The 20,434-nt window shown below is 47.5% G+C and overlaps 10 protein-coding genes across 10 annotated transcripts; 7 read left to right on the top strand and 3 right to left on the bottom strand.

Moving 5' to 3' along the window:
* Positions 1 to 38: 38 nt before the first annotated feature.
* MCYG_07592 (endoplasmic oxidoreductin-1) lies at positions 39 to 1,944 on the top strand (the record flags this gene model as incomplete). Its single annotated transcript, XM_002843763.1, has 3 exons — positions 39 to 134; positions 213 to 1,756; positions 1,836 to 1,944. 3 exons carry the CDS (start codon positions 39 to 41, stop codon positions 1,942 to 1,944), a joined length of 1,749 nt encoding a protein of 582 aa, XP_002843809.1.
* A 241-nt stretch (positions 1,945 to 2,185) lies between these two features.
* MCYG_07591 (glutathionine S-transferase) lies at positions 2,186 to 2,833 on the bottom strand (the record flags this gene model as incomplete). The annotated part of the gene is made up of 2 exons (XM_002843762.1): positions 2,186 to 2,763; positions 2,815 to 2,833. 2 exons carry the CDS (start codon positions 2,831 to 2,833, stop codon positions 2,186 to 2,188), a joined length of 597 nt encoding a protein of 198 aa, XP_002843808.1.
* A 1,456-nt stretch (positions 2,834 to 4,289) lies between these two features.
* MCYG_07590 (peroxin 13) lies at positions 4,290 to 5,792 on the top strand (the record flags this gene model as incomplete). The annotated part of the gene is made up of 3 exons (XM_002843761.1): positions 4,290 to 4,344; positions 4,459 to 4,941; positions 5,014 to 5,792. The coding sequence occupies 3 exons, from the start codon at positions 4,290 to 4,292 to the stop codon at positions 5,790 to 5,792; spliced, it is 1,317 nt and encodes a 438-aa protein (XP_002843807.1).
* Positions 5,793 to 6,692: 900 nt separating this feature from the next.
* MCYG_07589 (molybdenum cofactor sulfurase) lies at positions 6,693 to 8,246 on the top strand (the record flags this gene model as incomplete). Its single annotated transcript, XM_002843760.1, has 1 exon — positions 6,693 to 8,246. One exon carries the CDS (start codon positions 6,693 to 6,695, stop codon positions 8,244 to 8,246), a length of 1,554 nt encoding a protein of 517 aa, XP_002843806.1.
* A 363-nt stretch (positions 8,247 to 8,609) lies between these two features.
* On the bottom strand, positions 8,610 to 10,281 carry MCYG_07588 (beclin-1; the record flags this gene model as incomplete). Its single annotated transcript, XM_002843759.1, has 2 exons — positions 8,610 to 10,120; positions 10,197 to 10,281. 2 exons carry the CDS (start codon positions 10,279 to 10,281, stop codon positions 8,610 to 8,612), a joined length of 1,596 nt encoding a protein of 531 aa, XP_002843805.1.
* Positions 10,282 to 11,076: 795 nt separating this feature from the next.
* MCYG_07587 (conserved hypothetical protein) lies at positions 11,077 to 12,077 on the top strand (the record flags this gene model as incomplete). The annotated part of the gene is made up of 2 exons (XM_002843758.1): positions 11,077 to 11,471; positions 11,519 to 12,077. The coding sequence occupies 2 exons, from the start codon at positions 11,077 to 11,079 to the stop codon at positions 12,075 to 12,077; spliced, it is 954 nt and encodes a 317-aa protein (XP_002843804.1).
* Positions 12,078 to 12,329: 252 nt separating this feature from the next.
* MCYG_07586 (conserved hypothetical protein) lies at positions 12,330 to 13,944 on the top strand (the record flags this gene model as incomplete). The annotated part of the gene is made up of 3 exons (XM_002843757.1): positions 12,330 to 13,212; positions 13,264 to 13,603; positions 13,854 to 13,944. 3 exons carry the CDS (start codon positions 12,330 to 12,332, stop codon positions 13,942 to 13,944), a joined length of 1,314 nt encoding a protein of 437 aa, XP_002843803.1.
* A 656-nt stretch (positions 13,945 to 14,600) lies between these two features.
* On the top strand, positions 14,601 to 15,840 carry MCYG_07585 (conserved hypothetical protein; the record flags this gene model as incomplete). Its single annotated transcript, XM_002843756.1, has 2 exons — positions 14,601 to 15,758; positions 15,808 to 15,840. 2 exons carry the CDS (start codon positions 14,601 to 14,603, stop codon positions 15,838 to 15,840), a joined length of 1,191 nt encoding a protein of 396 aa, XP_002843802.1.
* Positions 15,841 to 16,630: 790 nt separating this feature from the next.
* MCYG_07584 (cysteine synthase 2) lies at positions 16,631 to 18,235 on the bottom strand (the record flags this gene model as incomplete). The annotated part of the gene is made up of 5 exons (XM_002843755.1): positions 16,631 to 16,797; positions 16,860 to 17,545; positions 17,616 to 17,734; positions 17,792 to 17,851; positions 17,933 to 18,235. The coding sequence occupies 5 exons, from the start codon at positions 18,233 to 18,235 to the stop codon at positions 16,631 to 16,633; spliced, it is 1,335 nt and encodes a 444-aa protein (XP_002843801.1).
* Positions 18,236 to 18,672: 437 nt separating this feature from the next.
* MCYG_07583 (conserved hypothetical protein) lies at positions 18,673 to 20,105 on the top strand (the record flags this gene model as incomplete). Its single annotated transcript, XM_002843754.1, has 3 exons — positions 18,673 to 18,778; positions 18,866 to 19,836; positions 19,896 to 20,105. The coding sequence occupies 3 exons, from the start codon at positions 18,673 to 18,675 to the stop codon at positions 20,103 to 20,105; spliced, it is 1,287 nt and encodes a 428-aa protein (XP_002843800.1).
* Positions 20,106 to 20,434: the final 329 nt, after the last annotated feature.

Raw genomic sequence — 20,434 nt, 5'->3', positions numbered from 1 at the left:
CGACAGGCAGTTTCAGACTGTTCCCCTCGCTAGTCAAGATGGGTGGCGCTTCAAAGCTCTTTTACCTTGCAGTTTTTAGTCTCCTTGCCCCGGCTCACGGAGAAGACGGTAGATCTAGATCCCACGCATGCGCGGTACGTGACCAGCTTGGCTCTATTCATCTATCCGATATATGCAAGTCTACCAGTTGCTAATCCAAGTTGTGGTTGTAGATTGATTCTAGGTCTACCGTTTCTGATGCGTGTGCCTCCTTCGCCACATTCGACGGCCTGAACAACCAGATAACCCCAGTCTTAAAGTCTCTCACGCAGCAGTCAGACTTCTTCTCCTACTATCGGTTGAATCTCTTCAATAAACAATGTCCGTTCTGGTCAGACGATGCCGGAATGTGCGGGAATATCGCTTGTTCGGTTAGCACTTTGGAGTCGGAGGAAGATATACCGTTGATCTGGAGAGCGGAGGAACTGAGTAAGCTGGAGGGCCCCAAGGCTGGACACCCAGGGAAAAGACAACAGGAAGAGCGTCCAAAGGAGAAACCGCTGCAGGGGATGCTAGGTGACGACGTTAAGGAATCCTGTGTCGTTGAATATGACGATGAATGCGATGAGCGTGATTACTGCGTACCCGAAGATGAGGGTGCTACTGGTAAGGGTGACTACGTGAGCTTGTTGGACAACCCAGAGCGGTTTACAGGATACTCGGGGCCGGGTGCCAGACATGTGTGGAACGCAATCTACAGAGAGAACTGCTTCCTCAAACCACAGCAACAGTCTCCCTCAGCACCAAATGACGTGTTCGAAAAGCCGTTGGGTTCCCAGTACCAGGCTGTGGAGGATTTCAGACATGTGCTTGAAAGCCATGAGATCAACCAGGTAGTCTCGGGGGCTGTGCGTGATGAGTTGTTCCCTCTAGACGATGAGTGCCTTGAAAAACGAGTATTCCACCGTGTAATCAGCGGAATGCATGCGTCTATCTCCACGCATCTTTGCTGGGATTATTTCAACCAGTCTACAGGGAAATGGGCTCCAAACATGCAATGCTTCAAGGAGAGGTTACATTCTCACCCAGAACGTATTGCCAACCTTTACTTCAACTTTGGCCTTCTTACCCGAGCCGTTGCTAAACTACAGAAACACCTTCAAGGCTATAGCTTCTGTATCAGTGACCCAGAGCAGGATTATGAGACCAAGCAGAAGATGAACAGCCTAACACACATAGTTGCTACACACCCTCAGATCTTCGATGAGACCACCATGTTCCAGGACTCTGTTGCCAATGGGCTGAAGGAGGATTTCCGTAACAGATTCAGAAACGTCAGTCGAGTTATGGATTGTATCGGATGTGATAAATGCCGACTGTGGGGGAAGCTCCAGACAGCCGGATATGGCGCAGCTCTCAAAGTATTATTCGAATACGACGAGACCAAGAACGGGGAGAATCCCCCTCTTCGGAGGACCGAACTTGTTGCCCTGGTGAACACCCTCGCCCGTGTATCCCATAGTCTAGCATCCATTCAGAAGTTTGAGGATGCAATTGGATCCGAGATTATGGGTAAAGACACGGAGACAGTCAAGGCTGACAAACAAGAAGAGTCTTCTACTGTGGACGATATTGACGATGAGCCAGAATATGATGCTCAGCCGGAAACAGAGAGTGAATCGCCGAGTCTTATGACTATGATTTCACGAGAGGCCGGCTTGATATGGCGTGCCTACGTTTACATCCTAAAGAGTTGGATTAACTTCCCTTTCTTAGCGTAAGTAGCTCATCCTCACACAAACCTGCATTTCTATCCTTCATTCCTCGCTAACCGTTCTGCTTTCTTTTGATCTTAGTTGGGAGATTATGATATTAGAACTTAACCGTCTGTGGAACTTTTGGCTCGGGCTACCTGTCCCGCCAAGGTCATGGGAGATTCACTTCCCTACGGTCGATGAACTATAGATCATGGGAGGCCATGTTTGTTTGATTTTATATATTTACTCTTCAGAGGGGAAATTAGCACATGTACACTTTTAATACCACTCCAGGATACCTAATGCATTTGATTCTTTGGCCTATAGATATTTTGGGGTATAATACATCGACTAAATAATATACAAAGTACTAAACGAAACTAGATGTTTTTGCAAAGTCGTATACGTGTCAGATGAAAATTGACTAGGGATATCTGTACGACAAGGCTTTAATCATCGAATACTGGAGGAAGTCCCTCAGCCTCCAAAGCAGCCACGGTCGCCGGCCGCTTCGAAATCTCAGCAACAAGAGCAGTGAGTTTCGGGTAAGCTGACTCCATGGGCAAGTCAATTTTTTGTCCCCATCGGTACATGGTAAGAAGGTATGGATCCACGACAGTATACGAGTCACCGACAGCATAGACTCCCTTAAGTCTTTGCTCGATATACTGAAAACATTCTTTAATCGTAACTAGGCTCCTGGCCTGGATCTTATGATGGTCTTCAGGATCACTCGTGAATAGATGCGGTCTCCACAGTCCGTCAAATGCATGAGCGTGTAGTGTGCCCGATATATAGTTTGCCCACTCGACGACACGAACGGTATCCAGAGGGGTCTTGCCGAAGAGGTGTTTGTCAGGAGCCAGGTTTGAAATAGCCATCATGACCGCGGGATTTTCAGTGATCCTATTCTTGTCGATTGAGAGTGCTGGGACTCGAAGCTTGGGGTTGACGGTTTTGTACTCGTCTAGGACGCCGTCGGATGTCTTCTTGATCAGCTCGAAGCTTAACCCAGCCTCTTCGAGGACTATATGTGAAGCAAGAGAGCAGGATCCTGGGAGGTACCATAGCTTGATACTTGGGTTAGTGTCTGCCATGATGCTGGCTGATATCGGGCTGATGATCCGGAGAATAGAAATTTGGGTACCGAATAGTGAGTTAAGAAAAAGTGTATAGAAGTATTGGCATATCGACATGGATAATACTGATTATAAATACATCGTCATTTATAATTAGTTGAAGGATTCAATGTGGGGCCCAGCTGTCATATTGAAGAAACATGTCAATGGATGAATCCTCCGCACGACAATAACCAATTAAAGCCACCGGTAAGACTGATGAACTCCGAATAACTGAGCCTCCATAATCAAACGGCCCCGAAACCAATAACTTGTTTAGATTTCTTGCATCTCAATGCCTTATGGCTCGTGTAATGGTAACTGGATAACCCGATTTCTCAAATGGAAGAATCATACGGTGTCAAGGAACGTAAGAAGGAGCTCTTGCTCGCTAGGTATACTCCGTACGTCTGGATGAAGTGTATAAATATGCAAAACGACACGGCTTTTATACATCAGAGCACTTGATATATCTAGGGTATCAAGACGTGCATCAGCGAAGAAATCGAGTGTTAGGCTGTCATTTTGCTTGGATCACTTTCAGCCATAGATATGCAGCTGTCTCGTTATCACTAGGCTAATCATCACTCGCTTCAGGGTAGCTCTGGTTGACAAGTCCATGATTACTCCTGCGCATGGTAGTGCATGGCAATAGCATCGCCAGTGATCGGGTAAACCGTCTTTCTCACCCTTCTCACGCCACCACAAGTGCCCAGGGTAGATCTCTCTTTCGATGTATAGGAGAAGCGGTCACTCTACAAACTTTGACAGCGCTCGCTTCAGCTTGCATCCAGCCTGGTGACAACTCGATCGATGTGGTGCCTCATATCGGGATTCTGAAGTTTCTCCACCAAGTCTGTTATTGTAGTGACCATATCTCAAGTGTTCCGTAGTTCAATGGCATATCCAGTCATAATTCTACCCGGATAACAAGTAGCAGCAGTGCTCCGGACTGCTACATATGTATGTAGTGGTAGGACTAGAATTTGTTACCTTGATGAAAAATCTTTATATTTTCTTTTTCTTTTGATATAAAACTGTAAAACCAACCTTCACCGCCCGTTTGCCACGTGACCGTGAATTTTCTGCCCGGATTTAGGTTAAGCCGAGGCATGTGACACGGGGCGAGTCACCTGACACGAGCTTACATCCTCGGCTTGTTTTTTTTTCTGACGCAAAGAAGAGAAAGACGAAGATGAAGAAGAAATGAAGAAGAGTTCGGCTTGTTGATGAAACCTCCATAACTTCTCCAGATACTGCTTGGTGGTCATCAGAGGGTTTTGACGTCTACACACTCTCGCCGTCTAGTGTCTACTCCGGACAGCCAGATCCTTAACTATCCCTTTCGCCCGTTGAGGAACCTACTCTAGCAGATGCGCCGTTGTTAAAGAGGGAGAAACAGAATAGATATAGAAGAGATATAGCATACGCCGTGATGGCATCTGTGTCGCCGCCCAAACCGTGGGAGCGAGCAGGAGTTTCAGCTGCAGGTTAGTGTTGAGATGTTTTCTATCATTTAGAAAAAGCCCCTCGCTGCCCGATATGTACATAGATACAAGAATATTCGGGGGATATTAAAACTGACCTGGCTTTACAATGAACAGCAGGCTCTGCTCTGGCACCGCAAACAGCTACAGCGGCTTCTTCAGCACCTCAATCTACTACCACCGCTGTTGCGCCATCTTCTACCACTGCTCCCTCGGCACCTGAACTACCATCCCGGCCTAGCACACTCAATGCCGTTGTCAGCCAGACCGCCTCCACCTACTCTCCCTATGGCGCTTCTAGACTAGGGACATCACCCTATGCTGGTGGGTACAACAACTACTCATCGCCGTATTCACGGTTTGGGGCGATGGGTTCGATGTACGGCGGCTACGGCGGGATGGGGGGCATGTATGGGGGCATGGGAGGAATGGGAGGAATGTACGGAGGGATGCAGAATGGTGACCCCAACAGCTTGACGAACTCGTTCAACCAGAGTACGCAGGCGACGTTCCAGATGATTGAGAGCATCGTTGGAGCGTTTGGCGGGTTCGCACAGATGCTGGAGAGCACGTATATGGCAACACATAGTTCATTTTTCGGTAAGTTGAATGATGCTGTTACATGCCTTTGCAAATAACCCTGGCTAACGTGTTGCTTTCTTTTTGTGTCAGCTATGGTATCGGTTGCTGAGCAATTTGGGACACTTAAAAACACTCTCGGCTCAGTTTTGGGTATTTTCACACTTCTTCGGTGGCTCCGGACACTGCTCGCAAAACTGACCGGCAGGCCTCTCCCCGCTGATGCAACTGCCCTGACTCCATCTGCCTTCTCTGCATTCACTGGCAACAACGGTGGTCTACCAGACGGCTCCGGCCGTCCCAAGCCATCGAAGAAGCCGTTCTTCTTCTTCCTTGCCGCCGTATTTGGCCTTCCCTATCTCATGTCAAAGCTCATCCGCGTCCTGGCCCGGTCACAAGAGCAGGAAGCTAAACGACAGCAGGAACTGCTCAACGAAGCCCAGCAGGGCTCCATTGATCCGTCCAAACTCGACTTCTGCCGGGTTTTGTATGACTACTCGCCCGATACACAGGCAACTGGCGGTATAGACCTATCAGTCAAGAAGGGCGATCTCGTCGCCGTCCTGAGCAAGTCAGACCCAATGGGAAACCCATCCGAATGGTGGAGGTGCCGAAGCCGTGATGGCTCTGTCGGCTACCTGCCAAGCCCCTATCTCGAAGCCATCCAACGCAGGCCACAGCAGCAAGCGATCACAGCAGCAGCAGCCAACAATAACAGCGCCCCAGCCACGAGGACGAGCACTCTGGTTGGCAACTCTACCGAGCCTCGAACAAAGAGTTTGACTGCCCTAAAACAGGCTCCAGAACCCATCAAGGGAAACCAAACCGATATCTCTTTGGAGAACTTTCAGAAGAGCACCTTTTACTCTTAAAAAAAAGGAACTATACGATCTTTCTGTGTAATCTTTCACTTCCTTTTTTCTCATGACCCTTTCGGACGGTGTTTTTGTTTGGTTTATATGGTCTTTCTAAGCGTGTTCTTTTTGGTCTGGTGTTTGTTACAATTATTGCTTAATCTATATATTTGTTATATACGTTTGGGTGGGAAAAAACGGCTGTGGTTGTATATATATAAATCAAACCTCAACATCAACAACATCAACGTCACAAGAACAAAACTCCACCCTGCAGTCCCAAAAATCAGACTTGAGCTAGGTGAAGGAATATCCAGCGTCACAAGGTTGCTGTTATTTTACGAAAAGGAGTTTCTTCGCACTTCCCGGCCAGCCGACATTGACTCCTTCAACATTCCTACATGGAGTACCCTGGCAAGAGGCCTTTGCCTCCATCCAACAAATGGCCAATCGACTCTGGCTTCACACGGCTTACAGGGTGAAGAAACCTTCATGAGGACATGGAGCCAAATAACCGCGTCCGCTCACCTATCCTAGGCTAGCTCTGGGGCGAAAATCTTGCACTAACATCTGCATGGCGGCGGGCCTCTGCAATGGTGAGCCTTGCAACAAAAGGCGGAACATATGCCTTGGGGGGAAAAAAGGACAGCCCGAGGCCTCGAGGCGAGAAAAATAGATGTTAGCGAGCTGGAGTCCAAAGGACCGAGCTATGATAGTCAGATATATATCCGTGTATATATACGGGATGTGAAGGGTCCCTGTCAGGGTCCTCGGATGCATATTATACATATAAAACCCGCTGCAGGGAGCCGGCCTTGACCCAGAATAAGAGCACTTAATGCTGGGGATTCCTTGATCGAAACAAAGGGAAATCGGACATTTGTACCTTTTCTCGCTCTCCCCATTCTTGAGTGAACGATGGCTCAATCGTCGAATTTGACATGCTTGCCTTTGCAACGATATCTGGAGAGGATCGAGTTGGCACGAAAGCGATTGGTCGCCAAATACAAGGTCGCTCGTGCTCTTCGAAAGGCAGAGAAGAGATTCTGCAAGTCGAATCCAGAATATGCTGAGACCCTTCGATTGGACCATATACGCCAGATCGACTATCCAGTGCTCGAACGAGAGAACCGTGTCTATCTCGACTATGCAGGTTCTGGCATCCACGGCGAATCACAGCTGCAGCGGCACTTTGAACTGCTTCGCAGCAACGTCTTTGGAAATCCGCACTCGATCAATCCGACGTCCAGTGCCATCACCCGTTTGGACGAGCAGGCCAGAGCCCGAGTGCTGTCCTTCTTCAGGGCCGATCCGGAAGAATACATCGTCATATTCACCGTCAATTCATCTAATGCCCTTAAACTGATTGGAGAAGCCTACCCGTTCACCGAGGGAGGAGAACTGCTGCTGCTCAACGACAATCAGCCTGCCGTACTGGGGCTGCGGGACTTTGCCGGGGGACGAGGCGCGGCTGTCTCACATCTACCCGTCAAACAACCTGAGCTGCGATGCGACGACGAAGCGGTAAAGGCCGCCCTAAAACGCAAGGAGAGCACTGGTGAGACTCCCGCACGACTCTTCGCCTTTCCCGCACAGTCGAACTTTACTGGTGTCCAGCACCCTCTCGAGTGGATTGGGGCCGCTCAGGAGCAGGGATGGCATGTCTTATTAGACGCAGACAATTATGCACCGACAAACATACTAGATCTCTCTCGCTGGCACCCGGACTTTGTGACCGTCTCCTTCTACAAGATGTTCGGTCACCCATCCAGCGTTGGCGCCGTCATGGTTCGCAGAGAGGCCTTTGCCAAACTCGGTCGTCCTTGGTTCGCCGGAGGCACCGTCTGGGGAAGTTCAGTCCAGGCTAACGGACACATGTTGCTGACGGGCAACGAGGGCTTCGAGGACGGTACCATCAACTTCCTCTCTCTCCCTGCCATCCGCATTGGCCTCAATCATTTAACCGGTATAGGCATGGACATCGTCCATGCCCGCGTTACTTGCCTTACCAGCTGGCTGCTCAAGGAACTCAGTTGCCTAACTCATACCAACGAGGAACCGCTAGTAGTAATCTACGGACCATATACAACTGACCTGCCCCGGGGCGGTATCATCGCACTCAACTTCGTCGACATGAAGGGCTGTCTCGTTGACGAAGGGTTAGTGGCACGACTTGCCGCCGCACATAACATCTCCTTGCATGTTGGAACCGCCCTCCAGCCGAGCACAGGAGAAACGACTACCCTAAAGCCCGGTTCATCAGACGCTATACAAAAGGTATCTGTCCGGAGTAAACCGGTAGAAAAGCGACGAGAGAGCGACGGTTCATTTAGTGATATCGGTCTTCCGACTGGTGGCTTCATTCGCATCTCTCTTGGACTGGCATCCAATTTCTCTGATGTCTTCAAGTTCGTTCAATTTGCATTGACTTTCATCGACAAAATCCCTGTTGACGATGCTACGCTTTCTTGACTTACGATTTAATGATTTATAATGGTGAATACTGGGGAGGAATATCATAATGACTTGTTTGTGCTTTCACTTTGGTTTACGGAGGCTCTTTCAGTTTGCTATGTATTATGTCTGGATGTTGTTCTAAATCTAGTATTCTTTCTAGGGGCTCCCTTATTCTTTTTTTTTTCTTTTGAAGCAGGCTGGATTGAAAAGTGTTGAAATATTGCTGGCGAAATATGGCACTGATCAATCTTCCTGTTATTAAAACGAATGAAAATATGCTAACACATCTAGATCAAGCAATGGTAATGATACATAAAAAAATATTAAGAAAAAGAAGTATCCATTTTTCCTATCGCCGAAGTTCTAGTAGAAAGCACCTTAGGTGCTAGATTTTCTAGGCCCAGCATTACTTGCATGGGCTAGAAGGAATTTACAGCATGTAAGCGTGTACTTGCATGCACGAGTCCAGGTTTCGTCGCTTTGGTTAAAGCCAAGCTTAATACTTGCATCACCAATCTTATCGCGCTTGATTTCGTAAGGTAGTTTTAGGCCTGTCACCTGAGTTTGGTTCTGACGTCGTTGTGTGTTTCCCGGTCTAGAGGAAGACGGTTCTGCAGGGGTGGATATCGAAGTAGGTGTCTTTTCAATCTGGTTGCCCAGTTGTCGGAGGCATTCGAGGAAGGCAACCATGCCAGCGTCAAATCGGCGGTGAAGCCAAGGTAAATTTAATAGGAGGTCGCCGGATGAAAAAAGGTCAAGAGGGGTGACCTTGGGTTGTATTTTGCTTGGCCCACCGTTAGGCACGGTATCTTGTCGAGGCGTAGATTGGGATGACTGTGACTGTGACTGGTTCGGTTGAGAGTATTCGATTTTATCGATTCTAGACGTGGAGCCCATGGGCCGTAGCTTGTAGCCTTGGAACTGGAAACCTATCCGTTCTGCAATGGTGGCGAGCAGGAGAAGCGTTTGGCCCCAGGCAGCATTTATCTCCGACCATTCGACAGGAGGACTAGCTAGTCGTCCGAGCCTTAGACCGTTGATGGTGCCAAAATAGCCGTCGTGGCTAATGCAGAATGCGTCGTTGAACAGGTTTGTTCGTTGCAGGCGTTCAAGTTGCCGAGAGTCATGATCGTATTTCACGTTCAAAGCATCTCGCTCGTTCTGAAATTCAGAGAGAGTCAATGCAAACGCATTCCGGTCATGCCAGAACTTTTGTTCTTCTATGTCCAGCTGTCTTGATTCTTCCTCTAATTCCGCAATCTCTTTATCGACTGCTCTCTTTTGAGCCTCCAGCTCAAGTAACTGCTCAAAGGCCTCAGCTTCAGCCTTGAGAGTTGCATCTAGAGTTGCCTTTACAGCTGTCATCTCATCTGCCGATGGTATAGAGGTATTTAGACTTTTGAGAAACGAAATATACGCATCACGCTCCTTTGTCGCTATCGTTAGCTGGTTCTGGAGCCCGTCAACCAGCATGTCGGTACAGTCAACGCATATCGGATGGTCAATATCTGAACGGGCTGACACGATCTCGAATATTCGTGTAGTCCGCTCAACCTGGTCTGCAAACAGAATTTCCTGGCTCTGGGGTTGAAGTTCTGATTTATCCTGCACCTTGCGCTTCGTTCTCTGCTGGCCGGGTCCCTTTGGCTGGTAAGATGAAGAGTGTAGGGACTCGTTCAGCATTACAAAGGACATCCCAGGAGCCGGACCACCGGACCCGGAGTCAGGGCTACCTCGTCCATGCCGTGGTGCCGGGATATCCTTTCTGTAAACCGGCGAGGCTGCGCGCTGGGAAACCTGATCATATCGTTCTTTGCGCTCTGGGGGGTATGAGGATCGCGAACGAGCGAGGGCCTCAGGCTGCGTAGGTGTAGATTTACCCGCAGAACCTGCGCGTACGGTTTAGCTCGTGTCATATACATCATAGATGCGTTTAAAGCTGCTACCGGTGGACGCTTCACTTACCTACTAAAAGATCGTATGCTGCTGGATTAAGCTCTTCGAGAGAACTATCTAGCTTGAGAGGCGTGCGACATTTCTGGCAGTACATGATGCTAGCTGTGTTCCTCCACGACCATGGCTGTCCATCCAGAGCACTCGAGCTACATGCTTCTGTTGCTGTTGTTGCCGTTGGTTCGAGCAGTTGGGCTGTGACGTTGCTTGTATGTATCTACTCAGTATTTAAAGCCGCCGTTTGTTCTTAGCTTAGATAAGTGAGGTTGGACAAACACGCCGACTTAGGTAATAGGTATCTTGGCGTTAGGCTCGGGTCGCATATACATATATCCGAGGCCTTACCTTATGTAAGCCTACTACATCCACAGTTACTATCAGCAAATGGACACCAGACTATCTCCAACTCAGTAATCATGCCTAGGCAATTTAACCCACTTCTGGCGTGTCTGATGCTCGAGTCTCGTATTAAAGGGCTCCAGGCCATGATTGACGACCAGTTGTTGCTGAGGAGCAGAAAGCTAACCTACGTCCTGCTATCCTAGTCTCCAGGAGTATGCTCAACAAATGTCATCACAGTACTCCGTACTATAGTAGGAGAAGAAAACGGGGCTTGGCAAGGAAAACGAATGGTTGAGGTCGATTTAATCGCTATTCTCCTTATTAACGAGACCATCTTTTATCCTCGAATTCAACCAGATTATTCGGTTTGGTAAGGAGCTCTTATTCGGCTCGCTTTTGGCTTTGTCTGGCCTTAAACTTGTGGTGCTCTCACAAAGCTCTCTCTAGCCAAAGCCACACGAATCACTGGCCATCAACGGCGGGACGAAAGTATAGAAGGTAGTTGTCAAACGGTGCTCTGGAAGATTTAGAGACATCCATCTATCCCACGATGCTCCCACGTCTGTATGATCTCAGCGCCGAGGTCACTCACTTCTTCAAGGATCACCCCCCCGCAACATATCTACAGTGTGATGCCTTTGCAATTAATCTCATTGGTGAGCCCATCAAACGTGTACCGATCCAGGGACAGTTTAGCTATACACTGCTTGCAGGGCTAGAACCTAAGATTATACAATTTCGCTCCCCCAAGTCGCAGCTTGACCTTGAAATAACTTCACTTGCGAAGAGTATACATGGCAAATTAGCAGCCAAGACTGAGTTTTACGGGGGGATAGCAAATAACTCTTTATTTGTTTACATTATTGAAAGACTACCCGGTATTGCTTATATCACCTTTCGTTTTGATATCGAGAAGCAGATAAATACGGTAGTAGGGCTTGCAAGGTATGCTTTGCCCTTAAGATTACGATCATTTAACTCATCAGTATCAGGTTTTTTGCTGCATCATGGATTAAAGCGCAGCCGCGACCAGAAACATTACAAAGCGACTATGACGGGAAGCTCGAGCAGCTCTCCAAGTCAATGCCACCTTATCTTACTCCAGCAGCTGTATCTACCCAATCACAGTTGGATCTCCTTTTTAGTAGCAACTTTCGCTACGCACTATGTCACGGTGATCTAAATGATATGAACCTCCTAGTAGACGAAGAGACAGGAGACTTAACTGGGGTTATAGATTGGGCGGAAGCTAGCATTCAACCTTTTGGTCTATCCTTGTGGGGGTTAGAGACACTTCTAGGGTTTTCAGATAAGGATGGGTGGCATTACTATAGTGCCAGTAATACTCTCGAAGACGTATTCTGGGCTACTTTCTATCATGAGACTGGTAGTATTTCAGAAGACGACAAGAAGCTTATCGATATTTCTAGAAGAGTTGGGATCTTGTTAAGATACGGGTTTATATGGATTGACGGGGTTGAGGGGCCAGTGACAGAGCACACGGGTTTGGATAGTTTGCGGCGCTTACAGGCATTTTTCCAGAAGTGCTGAACTCTGCAGTATGGTGTCGTCTAGCTGGGAGGAACGGGAAAGAGGGCTTAAATTGTCCATCCAGCAATGCAGATGGACAGCGTTCGTGAATATGGTTGGCCCACCAATCGGATGACCCCGGGATACAGGAGAGTGAGGCGAACAGCCAGTGCGGGGAAGGGATATGAATAAACATGATATCTAGAGTACGATGAGTGACGGGAGAGTTTGCCTGTCCCATGCTGCTACATAGCTACTAGAAACCCCGAAATCATGGAGAGGGTCCCCGAGCAATTATTCTATGAACTCGACACTTGCGGAGACATAACGTTGATTTTGGACGAGCGAGATAATACACAGGAAGATGATGAAGATTTCTATGTGTCCTGCGAACTTCCCTCATACCTAAAGGAAATACAAATAAAAGAGAATTACCCTAACACTGGCTTTGATCTTCCTGCACATTCACAGAAGAAAACCAAGAAGAAAAAGGTATCAAAGACATGGCTCGACCCCGTACCCGAACCGGAACTAGAACAGATTTATACGTCGGCTGCAAATGACCAGTTGCAAGTGAACGACGACTTAACGGCAGAGGATGATCTCCAAATTAGCTGGGATACCGCGGAGCCGGCAACTGAGGGCGGTGGGTTCGAAGACAAGTGTATCAAAGATACGGCTGCCTCTCAAGCTATTCAATTTCGGGCCTCCTCCAAACATCTTATGCTAGCATCCCCGTTTTTTACAGCGATGCTAAAATCGACATGGGCAGAAGGTGCCACCCTTAATAACCAAGGAGTGGTGGAGTTATCAGCTCTAGGCAGCACCCGGGAGAGCCTTCTGGTGTTTTTGAGCGCTATCCATTGTCGCTCACAAGATATTCCTCAGGCCATAAGTGTCAGTCAGCTGTACGAAATCGCCTTACTCGTTGACTATTACCAATCCTACAATGCCCTTCAATTCTACCTCAACACGTGGATTGAAAGCATAAAAGCCAGTAGGCCGACCGGGCTGAGCAGAGATAGTATCAAATGGCTGTTTATCTCATGGGTATCCAAAAGGGGCGATATATTTACAAGCATGACACAAATATTGCAGCGTGAGGCTAAGGCTCCGCTCCGGGTATCAAATCTCCCGATCCCAGAGAAAGTGATAGGTAGGATAACAACGCCCTATAATTCCCATGCTAGTGCTGATGTCATTATAGACAGGATTAACGAGTCAAGAGAAACCTCCATTAAGGCCTTAATTACGGGACTCTACAACATTGCTGACCACATCGAAGGTGGAAGGATGGAGTGTAGCTTCAAGTGCGACTCTATGCGCCTCGGGGCACTAAGGAAGCAGATGACGTCGCGGGGCCTCCTTAACCCACGCCCAGCTGCCCCGTACAAAGGATATAGCTTTAATAGGCTCTCTAATAGCCTCCGCCAGGTTGGGATTCCGGAGTGGTATGAGGCAAACACATCCTATCCCCACCGCTGCCAGATTGGGCCCACTATCAGCGCGATGATTAGCGATGTGGAGAGTTCTATCGGCAGGTTGAGGTTAGGAGATTTTTCTTAACTTTGGCCTCAACACGGCCAACCAAATCCCCTCGCGTAAAATATGTTATGTGACCTTGCTGGAGAAGCTTTCCTTGTAAGCTGCTATGTAAGTAATTCTATATAAGTTGGAACGTAATAACACCGTTTTTGGATCGCGCGCCTTTTTGGTATAATTGTGTCGTTTTGGATCATTATATCGTTTGGGATAGTGAGTTATATATTAACTGGTCTTCTAGCTTAACTGCTATAGACTGTCAGAGTCCTTAGGCAACAAATACCGTAGACTCCCCTCTGGCGGGAACTCTAAGAGTAACCAAGGAGTCTATCCTCCAATAGCATAAGGAAACCTAATAAGACTAACTCCCAAGAGTTTAAGCTAGCTAGATGTTGAGGAGATGCAAACGATACCATATAGAATGGCTGGTTAAGATGGGTGGTGAAATGGGTATCAACGTCAGCATCATCTATCAACATATCAATAGTAGGCATCAGTAATATAGCTGTGTTCGCAGTGACGGCGAACTCCCGACATATATTAAAGACTGCGTGGCCTAGCTCAGAGCCAGAACATGAAGGTAGAATATACGTGTATCTGTTTCGATTGAATCTATGTACATCCACAGATGTTGGTATAAAGATGTACCTCGAGAGTCCATGAGCGGATGAAAATATTGCGGGCGGTCCTATATCCGGATAAATTATATTCCGTTGAAGTCGGGTCGGCTTAATGGTTAATCCGACAGATGCTTCGCGCTATCACGTGAAAGCTATGGCTCCTAGATTATATGACGACGTTGGGACTCTTGGCATTGTGGCTTTATTTATTTACTGTATGTTGAAGAAACAAGACGAAACACCGTACGTGATGGCATAGAAACAACCAGCAAGGAGCAATTTTTTGCTCTTTTAAAAAGTGTTTTTACCTCGGAGTGACTTTGTCTTGCTCAGTTTCACAGCAAGCTGCAATGCGCAGACATCATATACCTATAAATCGAAAATGTCATCACCACCAAGCAAACGTCGCCGGATCGATGGCCAGTTCAGCCCAAACGAGAGACTTTCGCAAGATTTCGACGTGAACGAAGCTAGGAAAGCAAATGATTTACGGCTCAAGTCTCGGTTTGAATCCATATTCGAGAAATACGGAAAAGATTTCAGCTCCGTTGGCGATGAGATAGATTTGGCAAAGGGAACCATCGTGGTGGACAATGGGCATCTCACGGAAATGGGCGATGAGCGCGACGTAGGGAGAGGGTTATGGGACGATTTCCACCCAGAAGATGATAGTGAAGGAGATGAAGATGCGCCAAGCCAGAATGCTGCGCCGCTGCCAGAAACTATGGGAGATTCTGAGACAGGAAGTGCCTTTTTCCAGGAATGGGTAATGCAAGATGATTACAATGTCATGCCTGAGAAGGAGGATCAGCCTGCAAAAGGTGATACTGCAAATCCCCGATCAGCAGCCAATTTGGAAACTGGTATGACCGCAACTTCTACAACGAGCCCACCAAAAACTATTAAGAGTGGGACTCTACAAGGCCATGAAACCACCGAGGACCATGAAAATCTGCAGCTGCCTAATGACTGTTTGTGGGATGCGCCTCCATTACCTGCCACAGCTCTATCAGCCGGCTTAGAGGACATGGCAACCGCCACAACCAGGTTCATAGAAAGGACACCTTCTCCAGATAACACAGGGTCAATATGGGCGGCACCCCGTTCAAGGCGCAGGCGAATACCCCATATAAACAAGCCCAAGAGCCCCCCAAAGAAAACTCCAATGCGCAAGTCAAAGACTGCCTCAAATGATTCTGATTCTGATTCTGATGATCCAATTCAAAATCGCACTCCAATATTCTCAACCCCCCGACGCCCAGTTAACGTTCTTCCCATTCCACCGCCCGACGATTCCATTCTTCGAACGCTTATAATACCTGCAAATGTATATATTCCACCTCCGGAAGAGCCGATATCTACTATAGAAGATAATGGCAATAATGATGCAACGAGTGATGAGCAGGAAACAGTTAGTAAAGTTAATATGGATACCCCATCGATAACCAGGAAAATAAACCCAGTGACGCCATCCAACCCTCAGTGCACTCCCTATCCCAGTCATGTGGTAACCACTGCACGTGAAGACGAAGTTCTCGGGGTTGATATGGTTACCGAGAGCCCAAGTACCGAATTGATGACCCCAAGAGACCCCGCTGAAAATCTTACACCACAAGAAGTGAAGACTCTTGTCACTCTAAGGTTGGCTAAACGAAAACCCTGGCGTGATGTGTCTCTGGCTATCCCCTCCCGCTCAAGTGTCCAACTTCGACAGTGGTATTATGCTTACTGCAAACACATCGACGGTAGCTTGTCTACTCCTATACATTGGACGGATGCAGAAAGAGAGATTTTGGCCTTACTCGCTTCAGACATTAGAAATTCATGGGATACTGTTCAATCTCAATTTTTAGACAAAAGTTTAGAGGATATACAGCGCGAGTGGGTTAAAATTTGCGTTGGAGAAAACATATGGCAAGGTTGGGTCAATTCAAAAACACCCAATAAAGCAAAGAAGCGGGAACCACCATTTCCCCGAACACCAGTTCGGTCTTCTGTCACTGTTCCATCACCACTGCGCCTCACTACAGGGTATCCAACGGCTTCAAAACATTCAGTCGTGGAGAAATCTCCGTCTGCTGCTGCCAACCCTCCGAAAAACCGGGAAGAAAGCCCCGACCCCCTCTCCGAAGCCTTTGAAAAGGCATGGCATAGCACTGGATTGTCCAGCGTGCAGATAAGTACCCCACCGAGGGCTTCCCGTTCGCCGAAGAAGCATCTTCTGCCAAGCGGCAAAGCCCAGAGCATCGTCGGGACATAGTAAAGGAGGGCAGATTTCGCCTCGGACAGCAGTTAACGAATTCTGCTTCCCTCATGTCCATCGGAGTCAACATTGACAAATTGCCTCTCGTTATAGTAAAGCGGTCATCTGTTGTACTGCTACCCCAGCAGTTCCTCCAATCTACTCAAGCCTCACTCCCTAGCATTGAGGACATCTTCAAGCCTGGTGCCGATGGCCCCTCCAACATTCCCCGCCTCAGCCCAAAACTTTGACAGATGCCTTGTACCGGAATCGCAAAGGATTGTCACAATTCGATGACCTGGGCCCAGCTTTAGGGCTGTCCTGACAGCAGCAAAACCTGTGAAGATAGACCTGTTATTGTTCTCTCTCCCAATATTTTGAAGGCAATAGAAGACCTACAGTTCACAGCACTGCTGCTGCCAATAAATATACCATCCTTTTCAACTAGCCAGCGTGCCATGGCGATAGCTTGTGCATCAGTAACCCTGACGGCATCGTCCACTAACTCCCGACCCGCTTCAAAATTCGCGGTGACCCGGTTAATCCCTATGCCCTCCACAATAGAGTCAACTTGTTGTCTCCTTCTTGTTCCTTCCCTTTCTTTCGTGTCAAACATAACGCCGTAACGGACTCGGTTATACAGTCCGCTCCCTTGGGGGTCGGCAAGAACAACAGTCATATTCGAAACCAGAGGTTTTAGGTATCGTGCAACACCAGAAATGGTACCTCCAGTTCCAGCACCGGCAACAAACGCATCTAATTTACCCTCGCACTGTGCATATATTTCTGGCCCTGTCGTCCGATAATGGGCCTGCCAATTAGCAACGTTTTCAAATTGGTCGGCGAAGAAACCCCGGCTCTGTTTAGCAGCGGCTTCGGAGGTCATTAGTTCGATATTTGGCTTCTCGAATGGCGAAGATTCACGAGATGCTGGCTGCCCCGACCCGTGGGAATGTGCCAGACTTCTAGCTCTGTTGACGAAGTGGCTAGTTTCGACAATGGGAGCTGGCGGCACCCTGTCCACCACTGCCCCTAACTTGAGTAGGAGATTTGATTTTTCTGTCGATTGGTCCGATGGCATGCATCTGTAGTTTGGACATGTGTAAGTATAGCATACTTTAACATAGGAATGTGTACGGGTGGGCGTTGTCCTACATATGTGCAAGGTATCCTCTTGCTCTTGCCAGAGTGGCAAGTGATATTCCTGTAGACCCAACTGTTCCTTCATAAATTGCATCCCCCACAAACGGTGTAAGGAGGCCTTTCTCTTCAGCCTAGATAATGACATCAACACTTTGATATAGTCACATCGAATGGGTTTGAATCCTGACCTCTTGTATCATACTTAGAGCAACACGGTCCTTGGGGCTCCCTCCAGCGCCATTTAAAAACTGCAGAAATTAAATTAGAACTTTGGCCTTTTACAGAGATAAATTTGCTAGGGTGCAGAATAAAGGGGATATCCACCGTACTTCTGCTTTTGCTAATATCTCACATCCCGTCGCCTCTGACAGAGAACGTATGCGAACCATAGGAGTGTTTCCAATGCACCCTTCTATACCGTCCACGATGGGAGGAGGCTGAGGCTTCTGAGCGGGCTTGGGGTATTCAAGGCCATGAGCTATTGGCTGGCCATTGATTGTATCCTTGTTTACATATTCTCTCCGGCATAGTCCCCCTTCAGCGTGAAGAAGACGATCGATTGCGATTGTGCATATAGCGCCTATTGCGAAGGCAGCAGCTATATAAACCGGCGTACGAGATGATGATGCCATCTTAAGAGTCGACTATAACAGTCATCCCGATGTTCTATCTTGTACAGACATGTATAACACCGGTTCTACAGTTACTGTCAAGAAGTTTTGCAGGCGTCAAAATATTTGGTGGAATAACTATCAAAGCTCGGACCACCTCTTGTTCCTTTCCCGAAAAACGAAAGCAAGTTCGAACTTCAAGCTCACGACGACTTCTTTGCTTTTGGCAAGCAATGGATTCACCAGTTGTTTCGCACATCTTTCGCCAGCTATTTCGGCATCAGGCGACCCGATCGCTATCATATTCTCGGCCATTGCGGTCTCGACACTCGTTACGATCATGTTGTTGCGGACATCAGCAGTCACGCTACGTCTCCAGGAAGCTCGGGAGCAGGCGAAAAAAGGAAGATGAGGATGAAACCCTTTGGAGGCATAGAATAGACCACTTTCCGAAGGATATGTCACAAGAGCTTAGGGACTACCCGTTGGTGACCGCGGTAGATTTACGGAGTCGTCGTGAACGGCCGAAGCGGGTAAAGATGCTAACAAGAGATTTCATCGAAGGTATGGATATTAAGCTATAGAGTTATAGTGTTTCCAGGTATAATCTGATAAAAATATGCTGCTCATTACTGACTAAATTCACTATAGACAGTCTATACAACCCGCATTACGGATATTTCTCGAAGCACGCGACTATCTTTACACCCGGTGAACCGTTCGATTTTAATAACATAGAGGATGGGCCTGCATTCAACAAGCTATTGGACCAGCGTTATGTGGAATTTGAAGATAAACTTGACGAGGTCAATTACGATGAAACTCGACAGCTGTGGCATACGCCTACTGAGCTCTTCCGACCTTATTATGGGGAAGCTATTGCTCGGTATCTCGTTACGAACTACAAATTGACTTTGTTCCCATACCACGACCTCATAATTTACGAAATGGGAGCAGGAAACGGGACGATGATGCTCAACATTTTGGATTACATACGGGATGTCGAGCCAGAAGTATACCAAAGAACCAAGTATAAGATCATTGAAATCTCTAGCAGTCTTGCCAGCCTGCAACAGCGGAATCTCAACCACTCTATTCATGCGGGCGGTCATGGTGGTCATGCCGAAATCATCAATCGATCAATATTTGACTGGGACACGTATGTTCATTCGCCATGCTTTTTCCTAGCTTTGGAAGTGTTTGATAATTTTGGCCATGATGTGATTCGCTATGATATGGAGACCGGGCAACCTAGGCAGGGTTGTGTTCTCATTGACTCTGATGGGGAGTTTTACGAATATTACGTGCCAGACTTGGATCGTTCTGCTGCTCGCTTTCTCCGTGTCAGGCAGGCAGCAGCTCGTCGGCCATTTACCACGCCGTTAGGACCTCGACTGTGGCGCAAGCTTCAAACAGCTCTTCCATTTGCGCCCAACATGACATTGCCAGAATATATTCCGACCCGGTTAATGCAATTTTACGACATTTTGCACGATTATTTCCCAGCCCATCGTCTTATTGCGAGTGATTTTGACTCTCTCCCTGACGCTGTACCTGGTTTCAATGCTCCCGTTGTCCAAACCCGATACCAACGGAGGAATGTCCAGGCCACAACACCATATGTAAGCGACTTTACAAGCCCATGCATCAAATATTTATACTGACATTATATTAATTTTAGGTACATCAAGGATACTTTGATATATTCTTCCCTACTGATTTCAATGTGATGGAAGATGTATATCGAGCGATTACTGGGAAACTTACTCGGCTAACGGGGCATGACGACTTCATGAAACGTTGGGCGTATCTCGAAGATACTCAAACGAGAAATGGCGAGAACCCTCTCTTAAGCTGGTACAAAAATGCCAGTGTGATGATAACTGTATAATACCGAATACTCCCCCAGCCTCGTTGATTAGGTGGATGCTCTTTTTGTAGCATTTAGCCCAATTCTTAAAAGAATACCCAACCTATTAGACGGATATAAATTGAATTGTACTTTTAGCACCAATACCTTTCAAATGTGCCGGCACCACATGGGTGGCTGATGGTTGGTATTGCTAACCATGTAACCGGCAAATGGATATTCCAAGCGAAGAATATGCTCTGTATTCAATTATGGTAAAAAAATATTTGATTATAGTTTAGAAGCTAATGTAATTAATAGATATACAGATGGAATCACAATGAGTATTTAACTAATAGCATGCCTGATAT

The sequence above is a fragment of the Microsporum canis genome, genomic scaffold (genome assembly GCF_000151145.1).
Source record: "Microsporum canis CBS 113480 supercont1.7 genomic scaffold, whole genome shotgun sequence".
Classification (NCBI taxonomy): Eukaryota; Fungi; Ascomycota; class Eurotiomycetes; order Onygenales; family Arthrodermataceae; genus Microsporum; species Microsporum canis.
This window is presented reverse-complemented; position numbering and strand designations above follow the sequence as displayed.